The sequence below is a fragment of the Polyodon spathula genome, unplaced genomic scaffold, assembly GCF_017654505.1.
Source record: "Polyodon spathula isolate WHYD16114869_AA unplaced genomic scaffold, ASM1765450v1 scaffolds_1949, whole genome shotgun sequence".
NCBI classification, from domain to species: Eukaryota; Metazoa; Chordata; class Actinopteri; order Acipenseriformes; family Polyodontidae; genus Polyodon; species Polyodon spathula.
The window spans coordinates 71-13,753 of record NW_024473424.1 but is presented as its reverse complement, the minus strand read 5'-3'; the positions used below and the strand labels follow the sequence as shown (position 1 = coordinate 13,753).

The 13,683-nt window shown below is 40.3% G+C and overlaps 1 protein-coding gene across 1 annotated transcript; it reads left to right on the top strand.

Moving 5' to 3' along the window:
* The first annotated feature begins 66 nt into the window (after window positions 1-66).
* On the top strand, window positions 67-13,309 carry LOC121310252. The gene is made up of 4 exons (XM_041243554.1): window positions 67-282; window positions 9,656-9,736; window positions 9,837-10,700; window positions 11,736-13,309. Exons 2-4 carry the CDS (start codon window positions 9,702-9,704, stop codon window positions 12,247-12,249), a joined length of 1,413 nt encoding a protein of 470 aa, XP_041099488.1. The 5' UTR covers window positions 67-282; window positions 9,656-9,701; the 3' UTR covers window positions 12,250-13,309.
* Window positions 13,310-13,683: the final 374 nt, after the last annotated feature.

The following is a 13,683-nucleotide window of genomic DNA, read 5'->3' as shown; positions in this document are numbered from 1 at the left end:
AATAATCCTACTGTACCAACCCTCCCAATTTCCTAGGACAGCCCTCTTTCTAGTTTGCATGTCCCTGTGTCCCCACAAGTTTAGTCAGATCTTATTTTTGTGTCGCTCATGGCTAGCTGTCCTGTTTTTCATGAACGTCTGTGTTTGTTCATAGGCTCGACTGCAATTAAGCAGCACCCTGATGAAGGTACATTTAAAGCTTACTGACCCAATTATCCACTGACACTTTGAGATGACAAGTTTGTACAATTGACCCTAAAACGAAAGACATGAATCTGTAAAGTAAGTGTTAAACCTTTGCTAAATTGATATTGTTGCTTAATTACCTTTAGGTAGCATGACAATACAATAGTAAAATGCACATTGAATCTTTATATTTACATTAGGTATTCTACATGGGAGATCAGATATATAGAATAACATGGAGAACAAAAGCTATAGCTCCCAGTGCTCTTCTAGACACTCTGTGCATAAAATATTAAACCGAGGTGAGGAAAAGATTTCATTGAAAGAAAACTGAAAACTCTTTGATTTAAACTGAGGCTGGGACCAAATCAAAACTTTGACCCACCCACTAATCGTAATTTACAAACCTGGTACTGATGGCGACTCTTGATTGTCAGGGATATTGCTTCTACTCCAGAGAGAACCCGTCATTAGTACTGGTCTTGTAATTTGCGATTAGCGGGTGGGTCAAAGTTATGATTTGGTCCAGGCCTTAATCCGAAGAAGAACTTGTGTTGAAAAGGTCATCGTTTTAATGCCTTTGTGGCAGGCTGGTGAGTGGATAGAGGCCCAGAGACAGACTGCAGTTCAAAAAAATACTAATTTTATTAGAAATAAACAAAAATAAAGGTGCACAAGGGCAAAATAACAGATATTCAAACACAAATAAAGCAAAAACAAAACTCACAAAAATAAAGGTTTCCAAGCTGGGCAATGCCTTCACTGGATTTCTCAAAACTCAAAACTCAAAACTCAAAACTCAAAACTCAAAACTCAAAACTCAAAACTCAAAACTCAACCTGCTTCCTCAGTTCCCTCCTCAAAGGAGAAGCAGAGGCCTCCTTTTATGTCAGGTGACTGGGCGCTGATTGATCGTTAATTAACCTAATCAACTAATCAACCCCAGCCACCTGGACATAATAAACCCAGGCAGGTAGGGGAAATTAACCCCATCCCTGCCAATTTAGAAAGGGCAGAGCTTTGAGGTACCACAGCCTTACATATGAAATACACGCACACTTGAGTTTATTACATTTTATTCTTACTGTGTGACATGTTTTAAGTTGAACCTTGTTACGGCAGACTGCATGAGCACAGATACTCTTACTGAGTTCATGTCTTTGCAAATGACGATGTCCCAGATTACTGGATTACTTCTTGCAGTTTTTGTATGGAAATCTGTTTTGGGCCGGGATAAATACAAATAGTGGTCATACAGGGGTTCCCTTCTGTGAGAATCAACTTTGATATAAGTGACCCAGATGATTTAATCCCCAAAATATCCCAATTACTTATTCGATTTGTGTTACATTTGTGGGATGCGACTAAGAAGTTGGCAGAATAAGAAGCCAACTTCAGTATCGTGTTTAACCACCGGTGTCTTAGTTACGGTTACCCGATTATATCAATATGTAAAAGACTTACATAAATAAAATACAATAAATAATAATAATAAAAATAATGTTTTTACTCTTTCAAGTTTTTAGTAAATTAGTTACAGGTATTTTTTGTGTAAATACTAGACAGCAGTTGACTAATATAATTATTTAAATGTCATTTATTTGAATTTATTATTTACATTATTTGTTTATTTTGGCACTGAAGCTGTGTTTTTATATTTGCTGATTTAGGAAGTCAAAAATATGGGAGAGAGGAAGTCAAAGTTTGTTACTAATACACTAGAGGTTTAGATTTCTCTTTGATCCATCGCAGTTGATGTGACTGGTTCGTACAAAAAGTAGGGTGAGATCCTTCAGAGAAATGAATTTTAAAAACAACATTGTCATTGTCCAAAGTTTGTTATAAGCCTGCTGAAAGTTTGTAAAAATGTTTCTAATCCTTTGGAAAATAAATAATTTCTAAAATATCAAACATTTGGTTTGCTTGCAAAAACTTTAAAGCTAAAAAATTAATTAATGATTCACAGAAACCTTTATTATTTTTGGAAAAGTGATTGTAGTTTTGTTCAAGATGCTTGGAAAAAACTAATTGAAGACTGTAGCAGGGGGAGATCTGTGCTGACTCTGCTGGCGTGTTCACAGTACTGCAGGAAGAGGGCGGCAGTTGTCCAACAACCGCCTGTGAGTCATGGCAGTGACACAGGGAGGTGGGAACGTGGGTGTGTGGACTTCCCCCCTCTCTGAATGGCTGAGAGGCGAGTCTTGGGAGATTGCTAACCCTATAAAAAAATGCTCTGCTGTTTCCTCAGGTCTGCCCTTTTAAACGCGCCGAGAGTGCGGAAGCGCTGGTCCACGACCGAGAACCAGTCGGAGAGAACGGAACGGAGGTTCAGAGCGAGACAGTGAGGGCTGGGAACCCTTGGGCAGACCCCTTAAAAGTATAGCTGAGCAGGCTAGTTAGCCGGCAGCGTAGGACGATGATCCAGGTCGCACAGGCAGCGGCGACCAAGATATCGCTGCAGAGTGCAGAACCTTTTCTTTATAGTTTTGTTACTGTTTTATTTTCCCTGTTTCTTTGTGCCTTCTGTTTTGAATTATTGTTTCGAAGCACCTGCAAGGGCGCCGGTATTGTGTACCCTCGCTTGGTATGCCCGTGGTTCTGTTTACCATCATTGGTAAATCAGACCAAGGACCCACAGCGCCATCTGCGGGCTAAAAAGAAATAAGGCACCCTGCAAAATAAAACTGGGCACCTGTGTGGTGTTTTCAAGTACACTTGTCTGTCTCCTGGTCAGTGAATTACCCACAACCCTTCCACAAAGACACAGTTGCCAGCATTGACAATTTACCAGATATTGACGTCGTTGATCTGAGGGAATCAGAATATGTATACGACAATGATGGCCTGTGTGGAGCTACTGACAACAGTCGCCATGTCATTCACATCTCGAGTGATACAGCAGGTGCAACAAGTGATGAGGAAGATTTCTATGAAAATAAATAAGGGAGTTTCCTCGGAATTTAAAATATGTCTTAATGCAAATGAATGGGATGCAATCAAACTCAGTTCAGATCAATGGTTAAAGGGCGAATGGACTGATATTTAAAACTATCAACCCTGTGTCCTGGCACTTAAATATAACAGGATTAAGAAGAGCAACTCAAAGAAGACTAATGCATGTTATTCTAGAGGTAAAGCACAATGCAAATTTGATGGATGCTGCATTTATGATTTTACCATTGAGAGGAACCAACAGCGGGAAACAATGTTTTTGTTGAAGTGGCTGGATCAGGACAGATACGGCATGAACAAATTGAGGTTCACAGCCGACACTTCAAAGGAAGTAAAAGGGATGAGGCAGCTGAAAAAGTTGATGATGATGGGTCAGCAAAATTCCATTATAAAAAGATGGAAACTGCAGATGAAAAAGTACTTCTAAGTGGAAATTTATCAGATGTAATAAATGTGGGTGTTTGGCAAAAAATAGTCAGAATTTCATGAACTAAATAATTTCTCAAAGGATAATATATTTGACATAATTGCAACCATTAACAGTTTTCGAGCCATAGACATTGATTCTCAAGTTTTGCCAGGCTATGTTCATACTTTTCCATTTTTCCTTTTGCAGTTCACCTGTATACATACTGAAGAGCAGCTAAAGCTAATAAACACAGTCTCAAAAATACAGAAATTAATGTACACATTGATGCAACTGGATCACTAGTTAAGCCAATAAACAAAAGGAGAAATGTGCGTTATTATGCCACAGTTATCAAGAACCCAAAACCAAACTCACCACAACTGGGCAGGTCAGTGGGTTGCTGAGGATTCAAAAGTTCTATGAAACAGTCTAATACAGTAGATATCCTTTAGAGGTTTTGAAGAGTCACTGCCCTTTGTGATTAAAACCAGAACAATTGTAGGATCTGAAATTTGTTTAATCGCTTATTTATTTTTTTAAGTAATTCGGTGAAATTGTGTAGGCCTACTGTTTATTATGAACAACATTACAAAACTATGCGCAATTTTCAATACAAAGACAACCATTTTGTGGCAACCTACATAAACATTCAAGGTGTGTCCATTATTTCTAAACCAAAACCAAAAACCTAAACGGTTTCAGTCACAAAGGACATTGGTTTTATTTGTGGTTCACAGCCCTGGTCCTGGGGACCCCAAGTATACTTATTATCAAAATAGTCTGGTTGCAGTATACTATTACAGTAGTACCATTAGTACTATCCTACATTGGCACAAGTATATTTTAGTACTGTATTGTGACAGGGATGGCTTTGTGGTGACATCAGGCCAGAATGCAGGAAGGAAGGAAACAAGTACTGCAAGGCAAAAGATGCTGTGGTGCTATTTATTTAAATAACAAAAAGAAAATAAATATTTAAACAAAACAGTGCTCACAGAGCAAAAACAAAAGTTTTAACAAAAGCTAAAATACCAAACACAATACTGCTTTGACCAGGCTGGGCAGTAGCCTTCACTGATCGTCCTTATTAATCTTACACACCTCTCTCGCTCGCTCCTCCAAACACCTACCCCAACCAAGGAGAACTGCAGGTTTATATTTCGTGGCCGAGGAGTTAACTAGCTAGTAATTATTCTATTACCCCTCGGCAAATTATTCTATTAACCCTCGGCCACAATCTGCATGAGTTTATTAATGTGGATGGGGCTTCCCATCCACGCTGCAACACAAGACAATAACAAACGGCTACGCCATCACATAAATAAGAACATAAAGTTTACAAACGAGAGGATTGCCAAAGTGTCTCCTATTTTCTGTTCTGAATGCCCCTTTGTCTAATCTCCATTTGTGACCCCTGGTCCTTGTTTCTTTTTTCAGGTCAAAAAAGTCCATTGGATCGACATTGTCAATACCTTTTAGAATTTTGAATGCTTGAATTAGGTTGCCGCGTAGTCTTCTTTGTTCAAGACTGAGTAGATTCAATTATTTTAGCCTGTCTGCATATGACATGCCTTTTAAGCCCGGAATAATTCTGGTCGCTCTTCTTTGCACTCTTTCTAGAGCAGCAATATCTTTTTTATAGCGAGGTGACCAGAACTGCACACAATATTCAAGATGAGGTCTTACTAGTGCATTGTACAGTTTTAACATTACTTCCCTTGATTTAAATTCAACACTTTTCACAATGTATCCGAGCATCTTGTTAGCCTTTTTTATAGCTTCCCCACATTGTCTAGATGAAGACATTTCTGAGTCAACAAAAACTCCTAGGTCTTTTTCATAGATTCCTTCTCCAATTTCAATATCTCCCATATGATATTTATAATGTACATTTTTATTTCCTGCGTGCAGTACCTTACACTTTTCTCTATTAAATGTCATTTGCCATGTGTCTGCCCAGTTCTGAATCTTGTCTAGATCATTTTGAATGACCTTTGCTGCTGCAACAGTGTTTGCCACTCCTCCTACTTTTGTGACGTCTGCAAATTTAACAAGTTTGCTTACTATACCAGAATCTAAATCATTAATGTCGATTAGGAATAGCAGAGGACCTAATACTGATCCCTGTGGTACACCACTGGTTACCACACTCCATTCTGAGGTTTTTTCTCTAATAAGTACTTTCTGTTTTCTACATGTTAACCACTCCCTAATCCATGTACATGCGTTTCCTTGAATCGCTACTACGTTCAGTTTGAGAATTAATCTTTTATGTGGGACTTTGTCAAAGGCTTTCTGGATATCTAATCAAACCATGTCATATGCTTTGCAATTATCCATTATCAATGTTGCATCCTCAAAAAAATCGAGCAGGTTAGTTAGACACAATCTCCCTTTACTAAAACCATGTTGACTGTTACCAAATAGGTAATTTTCCATTTTGGATCTTATTATAGTTTCCATAAGTTTGCATATAATAGAAGTCAGGCTTATTGGTCTGTAGTTACCTGGTTCAGTTTTGTTTCCCTTTTTGCGGATTGGTATTACATTTGCAATTTTCCAGTCTGTCGGTACAACCCCTGTGTCAAGAGACTGTTGTATAATCTTGGTTAGCAGTTTGTAAATAACTTCTTTCATTTCTTTGAGTATTATTGGGAGGATCTCATCCGGCCCAGGGGATTTGTTTATTTTAAGAGCTCCCAGTCCTTTTAACACTTCTGTCTCAGTTATGCTGAAGTTATTTAAAACTGGATAGGAACAGGAATACAATAAATAAGTCATTATACAAAGTAAATTCAAAATATGCACAGGGGCGGTGAGTACCTAGGTTCTTAAATAAATACAAAATAAAAACAAAACAATAACGTTGTGGACAGCACCTTGAGTGTCCTCCACATACAAAAACAAACACATGACCCCTTTTCAAGCACAGGGCTTTTCAAGCCCCCCCCCCCCCTTGTGCGCAGCACATTTGGTTCCATCGACCACCTCGCCAGTCTCAAAGTCCCAGAAGAGGGAAAGCCAGCTGTCCACGGTGGCTGCCATGTTGAGAGGTCCGTCACCGCCCCAGTTCTTCGTGGCTGGTAGCTCCCTCTTCCGGGGCTTCAGCCACACAATCTCCCACAGTGAAACTGCTGCAAGGGAAGGTGGTCTCCTGGGGCTGCTAAGGACCGCCAGCATCCTGAGCTGGTCCTTCTAGTGATGCAGGGAGAGGCAGATCCTGCTTCTCTCCCTCTGTTGATGGTGGAGATAGAGGCAGCTCCTGCTGCTCTACTCCTGTCAGTGGTGGAGGCATAGGCAGCTCCTGCTTTCTGGCTGTGAAGGTGGCAGAGGCTCCTCCCCTTCTGTTTTTGAAGGCAGCAGGGGGTCCTCCCCTTCTGGCTGCAGGTCTTTCTCTGCTGTGGATGGTCGAGGCGGAACCAGCAGGCACTCTCCCTCTGCTGGTGGAGGTGGGAGCAGCAAGCAGCAAGCAGCAAGCAGCAAGCATTCCCCCCCTCTTTTGGGCTGTGGACGTTCAGGCTCAAGAGGAAGGAGTCGGTGCATCCACAGCCCAAGAAGGAGGAGGCCCTGTATCCACAGCCCAAGGCCTCCTCCCTCTTGGGCTGTGGACACTCTCGCTCCCCCTGTCTGGGCGCTGGTAGCTTGTACTCCCCCTGTCTGGGTGCTGGCGAGCTGACATAGGGGCATCCCAACCAGTCGTGTCCCCTTTCCTCACATCGCCCGCACCAGCTAAGTGGCACCTCGGAGCAGACCCTCCAGCAGGGATCCTCCTTCGTGCTCCAGGTGCACCTGGCCAGCTGGTTCTCTAGCTCCTCTGGCCGCTGTTGCTGCTGAAGTGGTGGAAACAGCAGTGTACCTCCCCCTGCTGGTGGTGGCTGTTGAATTAAAATGACATTACAGTACAGTATTTTACTGTCAGGACTACCACTGCATTTAAAGATCGGTGGCTTACTTATTTTCTGTTGCGATGCAAATCTCAGTTTTTCATTAAACGGAGATGTGAAGCGTTGTAATCCCATCCCCCTCCTCACCGCACCACACAATCTACATGCATTACACACAATAACACTGCTGTACTCAGTATGTATTCAATGAATGTGTATTCACTTTATTGAAACACATTTTCACTAACAGTGAACACAAAAAACATACCTGCACAATGCAGTGGCGTAGTGTGGCAAAGTGGCTGGTAAGGGAAACAAGTGTAGCAGTGATGCAATGCAGGAGTGACAGGCAGATAACGGTATTTCAGTGAGAAAAAGGGTGCTTTAATTATAATCCAGGTCTGGTGACCGTAAAATAATAAATCCCCGTCTATACACAACATTGTGTAAAGCGCGGGGATAACAAAAACAGGGCACAGTCCCGAACCAAAACACAAGACGCGGTCGCCAGTCCTGGGTGCGTGCAGACGTGCAGGTGCTCGGTGCAGACACAGCTTGTGTGGTGTATAGTGGTGCTCCGGATCGTGCTGACCCTGGCGACAGCTCCGGAGGTGTGCTTAACTGTCTAGTGCTGAATACAAAAAACAGACAGTTACACGGACAGACACAACAATACAAAACACGAACACGATCCACTCTGAGAGCTCCTCTCTCAGTCCTTCTCTCTCTCCAATCATTTAACCCAAACGAAGGAAAAGATCAGCGTTACCCTGGCCCCTATATGTAATCCTGCATGATATCTAGGTAAACGGCTGTAGCTGCCTTATTACTTGCAGCTGCTTCTCGTTTACCTTTCAAATCAATACGGTCTTACAACAGAGTCACGCTTCTTTCCAGGCTGACCCACTTCCCTGACCCGGAAACGAACTGTCAGGCCAGCCCTTCCAGATACTTCTCCTCTCGTTCTTTAGCGCCCTCACAGGTCGGGAGGAAGATTCATCACCAGAACTCATCTTTCCGTCACACGTAGTCACGTTTGAATACAAACATTGCAGTGTTTCCTGTATCACTGCACCATGCACGCTGCGTACACGCCTCATCACGCGAGATGTGATCAAATTCAAATTAAAAAGCAGCTTTATTGGCTGTACACATCATTGCACTTGAACAAGTACCATATTACATGTAGTCAGTTTGCTCCGAAATGATTCTTATAAGTGGTACGCTTGATTGTTACAAGCGGATTATTTTACATTAGTTGGTACAGGAATCATTTGGTCCCAGTGGTTTTGATCATTTTGGTCATGCAGTTGATTCTTATATCAGTGATTCTTATAAACGGACTGCATTGTACTAATTAATTATTTACTTGAACCTCGCCATGTGAACTAATTTGTGTAATCCCCGTGCTCACATACTTTTACATAGTGTTTGTGCAATCACCGTGCCTAAATACAACTATATATTTTAAATCACTCGTGCTACATAGATTTTTTTTAAATCACTTGCCATTTATATCCCATGCATATCCATATATAAATACAGTGAGCACGTTATATCCTGAGGTGTCAGCAATATCTGGGCGGAGAGTGAACATTAACGTGAGTGTCCACATTGTGGTGTGTAGAATGTGAGGTCCACAAATACGGTATCTTGGTGCAGGCACTTTCACCACAGATTGGTAACCATATTTTAGCAGAACAAAGAAATTAGGTTCTTGCTGAATTTAGGGATATATATATATATATATATATATATATATATATATATATATATATATATATATATATATATAATAATATATATACTTATGTTTCGATAAAAACTTGATTGCCATACTGGGTGTGACTCTTCTTCCACAGGGAAGAAGTATGTAATCAGGCACATGTATTTTACATAAAAGAAGATCACAGTTCAGTATGATGAACCACGCTTTATCTTTTCTTTTGGACTACACTCACATCGGTAAGAACATCAAACTATCTACAGTTGCTCATCGCTGCTATAGACTTACTGTGCTATACAGCAAATAAGAGTGATAGAAGTGTGGTAGCAAACTTCTCACACTGAGAACAAAATGACTTATTGGAGTTCTAGGAGTATAAAAGAAGCTTTCCAAATGATTTCAAGCACCGTGAAACTTGAAGAAGGGAACTGTATACAAATGAAATGAGGCTGAAGCTCTGTGCTCTTTAATAATGAACTGATTGAAAATGTGTTCCAGAGGAGAAATCCAGCTGCCAGGAACAAGTGATCTACAAAATACAGACATGAATGAGACACAAATGACACATGATCTTGTCAGGTAAATCCATCTCTGATGACCTTACATACAATACAGTATATACTTCTCTCCAGAGAAATGTTTGGCAATATAACTTCTGTGACATGTGTTTTCTCTCCAGTGCACTTCTTGAAGGTGGACCCGCAGTCGCAGTTTTGCTTGCTTTCACAATCGGAGGCGCACTTGCTGGTGCAGTCGCAGCTGCACTCGAAGGCACAATCAGACGTGGATTTGGATTGACTGGCGCAGGAATGACCATCAGTTGCAGTTTAACAGGCATACTCGGTGGCTCAGTGGGGGCCATAGTTGGATGCATGCTGACACACATGGTGACAGATTCTACCACGGTCGGAGGCGCTGTCGGAGGCATAATGACACTCGCATTCACAGCTGCTGGTGCTACCGTGGTCTGGGGCTTTATCGGTCTCATAATCGGAGCCACTTTCAGAGGCATGCTGACTCTCACAGTCACAGTTACAGGTGCTGCTTCGGTCGGAGGCGCAATCGGATTCATATTCGGAAGTGCAGTCGGAGGCATACTAACTCTCGCAGTCATAGCTACAGGTGCTGCTGCAGTCGGAGGCGTAATCGGACACAGACTCGGAAGCGCAGTCGGAGGCACAGTCGGAGGCACAGTCGGAGGCACAGTCGGACACGCTGTCAGAGGTGCAATCAGAGGTGCAGTCGGTGGCATACTGACACTCACAGTCACAGTTACAGGTGCTGCTGCGGTTGGAGGTGCAATCGGATTCATATTCGGAAGCCCAGTTGGAGGCATGCTGACACTTACAGCTGCAGGTGCTACCGCTGTTGGAGGAAGAGCAGTGGCACTCAGAGACCCAGATGCAGTGGCACTCAGAGATCCAGGTGCAGTGGCACTCAGAGGCACACTGAGAGACACAGATGCAGTCGAATTCTCATTCAGACTCGTGTTAGTTGGAGTCATATTCCTCGCTGCAGCATCTTTGTTTCTTTACATTATCTTGTAAGTTATGTTTATTAATTTTTTTATTAATTGCAAAATGTATTTTATCATGATTATAATCCTCTTCTATATCTGTTTATATGCACAGCTGAGAATAGAGAGGTTTAGCAGCATTATGGAAACTGTTTCTCCAGAGAAGAAATCCAGCTAACTGGGGGCTGAGTGAGTGATGAGGTGATTTAGTAGAAACAGACATGAACAGGACTGTCTCCAAGGAGAGTTAGGAACAGTAAAGAGCTTGATCCAGTTTAATATTAAACACTCCAGATGACTCAAGTGCAGCTTTACCAGCAGGACCAGTTCAACCAGACTCCCAGTAACTGGAGGGAGGGGGTGTGGGTGGGGGCTTCATCTTCTCAGGGGAGGTTGTGTTTTTAATGAACAGCAACATGATTACACTGTGTAACAAAATTTATTTATTTTTTGTTCCTGGGTAGTAAGTGTTATTTCCTAATTGCTTATGCCTTAAAAGTATAGAACATGGCTATTATTTCCCACAAACTTTGCTTTTGTGACCAGGACAGTGATATTTCAAAATATCACTATTTCCAATGGGAAAATGGGAAAATGTGTGTCTTTTCGTTCACCTAAAGTCAGAAAAAAACAACATATGAATCCAAATTAACATGTATTTATACTAAAGAAATACAAAGATGACCACAAAAGATTTAGAAGTGAGTAGTAAATACAGTATAATTGTAAATCTCGAAAAAATACTCACTTCTAAATCTTTTGTGGTCATCTTTGTATTTCTTTAGTATAAATACATGTTATTTGGATTCATATGTTGTTTTTTTCTGACTTTAGGTGAACGAAAAGACACAAATTTGCCCATTTCCCCATTGGAAATAGTGATATTTTGAAATATCACTGTCCTGGTCACAAAAGCAAAGTTTGTGGAGAATAATAGCCATGTTCTATACTTTTGAGGCATAAGCAATTAGGAAATAACACTTACTACCCAGGAACAAAAACTGTGTTACATAGTGTTATTAATGATGAGGATTACTGATGTGTGTGTGATTCTCTAAACAGTGGGGATGAGCAGGAGGAGGAACTGAGAGAGATGGAGGAGAGACGGAGGAAGTGGGCAATGAAGAATTGGCTCAGAGTGATAGAGGAGACACTGAAGAGAGAGATGGAGGAGAAACTGAAACAGATGAACTGGTGGAGGAGGATAGAGATGAAGAGCAAACTTAGGAAAGAGCTCGAGGAGAAACTGAGTGAGATCAGGAAGACACTGGAGGTGGAGACGTCAAGTGAGATAAAGACAATGTGGAAGAAGATGGAGAAGAAACTGAGGCAGCTGCAGGAGGAACGGATGAGGAACGTAAAGGAGGAACTGAAGAGGTTTGTTATTTATTTGAAAATACAGAGAAAATGTAAATTTCCATTCGACACCTCACTCCTGACCAGGTCACACTGTCACGTGAGTCTGGCAGCTAGGGTTCTCCAGACCAGCTCAAAGGCAGGTCATAAAAATGATAGGAACGCCACATCAACATTGCTGTTTCCTCACAGTAAACAGTGGTCTAGATATATTTTTTAAAATAATAATTACTTTTGCCTTTCTGAGCTGAACAAGCAAATGAAAACTGAAGTTTATCATCAATGATTTCCCCACATAAATACAAAGAGAAGTACACCTGTTACACTCAACCTTACAAAGGTTAGACATAATAATAATAATAGACAAGGACATTTTTACATTTCACAATGTGAGCAAAATAATTTACACAAACACCAAAATAACATTTTATTTCAGCTTTTAAAATGTATACATTTTCAATTCTGATACACTACTGGGGTCGTATTCACAAAGCTGATTTAAGTCTAAGAAATTCATAAGTCATCAATTTGGACTTAAGTCTTATTCACAAACGAGTCGTAATGGAATTTTGGTCGTAAGTAAGGTCTTAACTTTAGGACTACCCTGGATTAAGTCCAGATCTGCCATTGAAACAACTTTTTTTTTTTTTCTGCCATGGCTCGACAGGTGATAGATGATTTATTTATTTATTTATTTATTATTTATCCAGATGACAATTGCTCTAAGCGTGTTTTTGTAGACAGGGGAACCCTGTTGTAATTTTCTAGCGAAACTGAATTGAGAAGCCAATACCATTTTAAGAGATGGTCAATTGACACCCTAACAAATATTTCACATACCGATCTATCACCATGAACTAACGCAAGCAGTGCAATTCCAGGTTTGTTACAGGTGATTTTTCTATTACAGTATTAAATATGTCATTGCAATGTAGATCATACCATTAACATTATAACTATAATTAGGGTTATAAATCTATGTTTCATTTATAACAAGCATCAACAAAAGCACGGCTTGAGAGGAATGCAGACTTCATCAGCAGAGGTAGAAACACACAAAGTAATACCAGCTCCTTTATAATTTTGTGTTTGTTATCTATAGCGGGTTTTTTTTATTTCTCAGTACTAGATTATCAAAAATGTATTTTGACGTTTTATTTTTACTTTCCACAGCTATAATACAAACAAACAAATCTACAGCCTGTGTTCCCTTATTCCAGTGTCTACTGTTTCTTCACCTGTTTTCTCCTCTGCCTGACTACTCCATTACCATAAACTATATCGTGTTTATAAAAGTGCTTGCATCCACTCATTAAAAACCAAGAATGTTTTTCTTAAAGGGATACACATCTAAAAGCATATATATATATATATATATATATATATATATATATATATATATATATATATATATATATAGTTCTGGAAAAAATTAAGAGACCACTGCAAAATTATCAGTTTCTCTGGTTTTACTATTTATAGGTATGTGTTTGGGTAAAATGAACATTTTTGTTTTATTCTATAAACTACTGACAACATTTCTCCCAAATTCCAAATAAAAATATTGTCATTTAGAGCATTTATTTGCAGAAAATGACAACTGGTCAAAATAACAAAAAAGATGCAGTGTTGTCAGACCTCGAATAATGCAAAG

Excerpts from the sequence above, each read along its gene's own strand:
- LOC121310252 (XM_041243554.1), top strand. The coding sequence starts at position 9,702 with ATGAATGAGACACAAATGACACATGATCTTGTCAG. Across the intron at positions 9,737-9,836 it reads ATGACACATGATCTTGTCAG|TGCACTTCTTGAAGGTGGAC; the intron begins GTAAATCCATCT and ends TTTTCTCTCCAG. Across the intron at positions 10,701-11,735 it reads TTGTTTCTTTACATTATCTT|TGGGGATGAGCAGGAGGAGG; the intron begins GTAAGTTATGTT and ends TTCTCTAAACAG.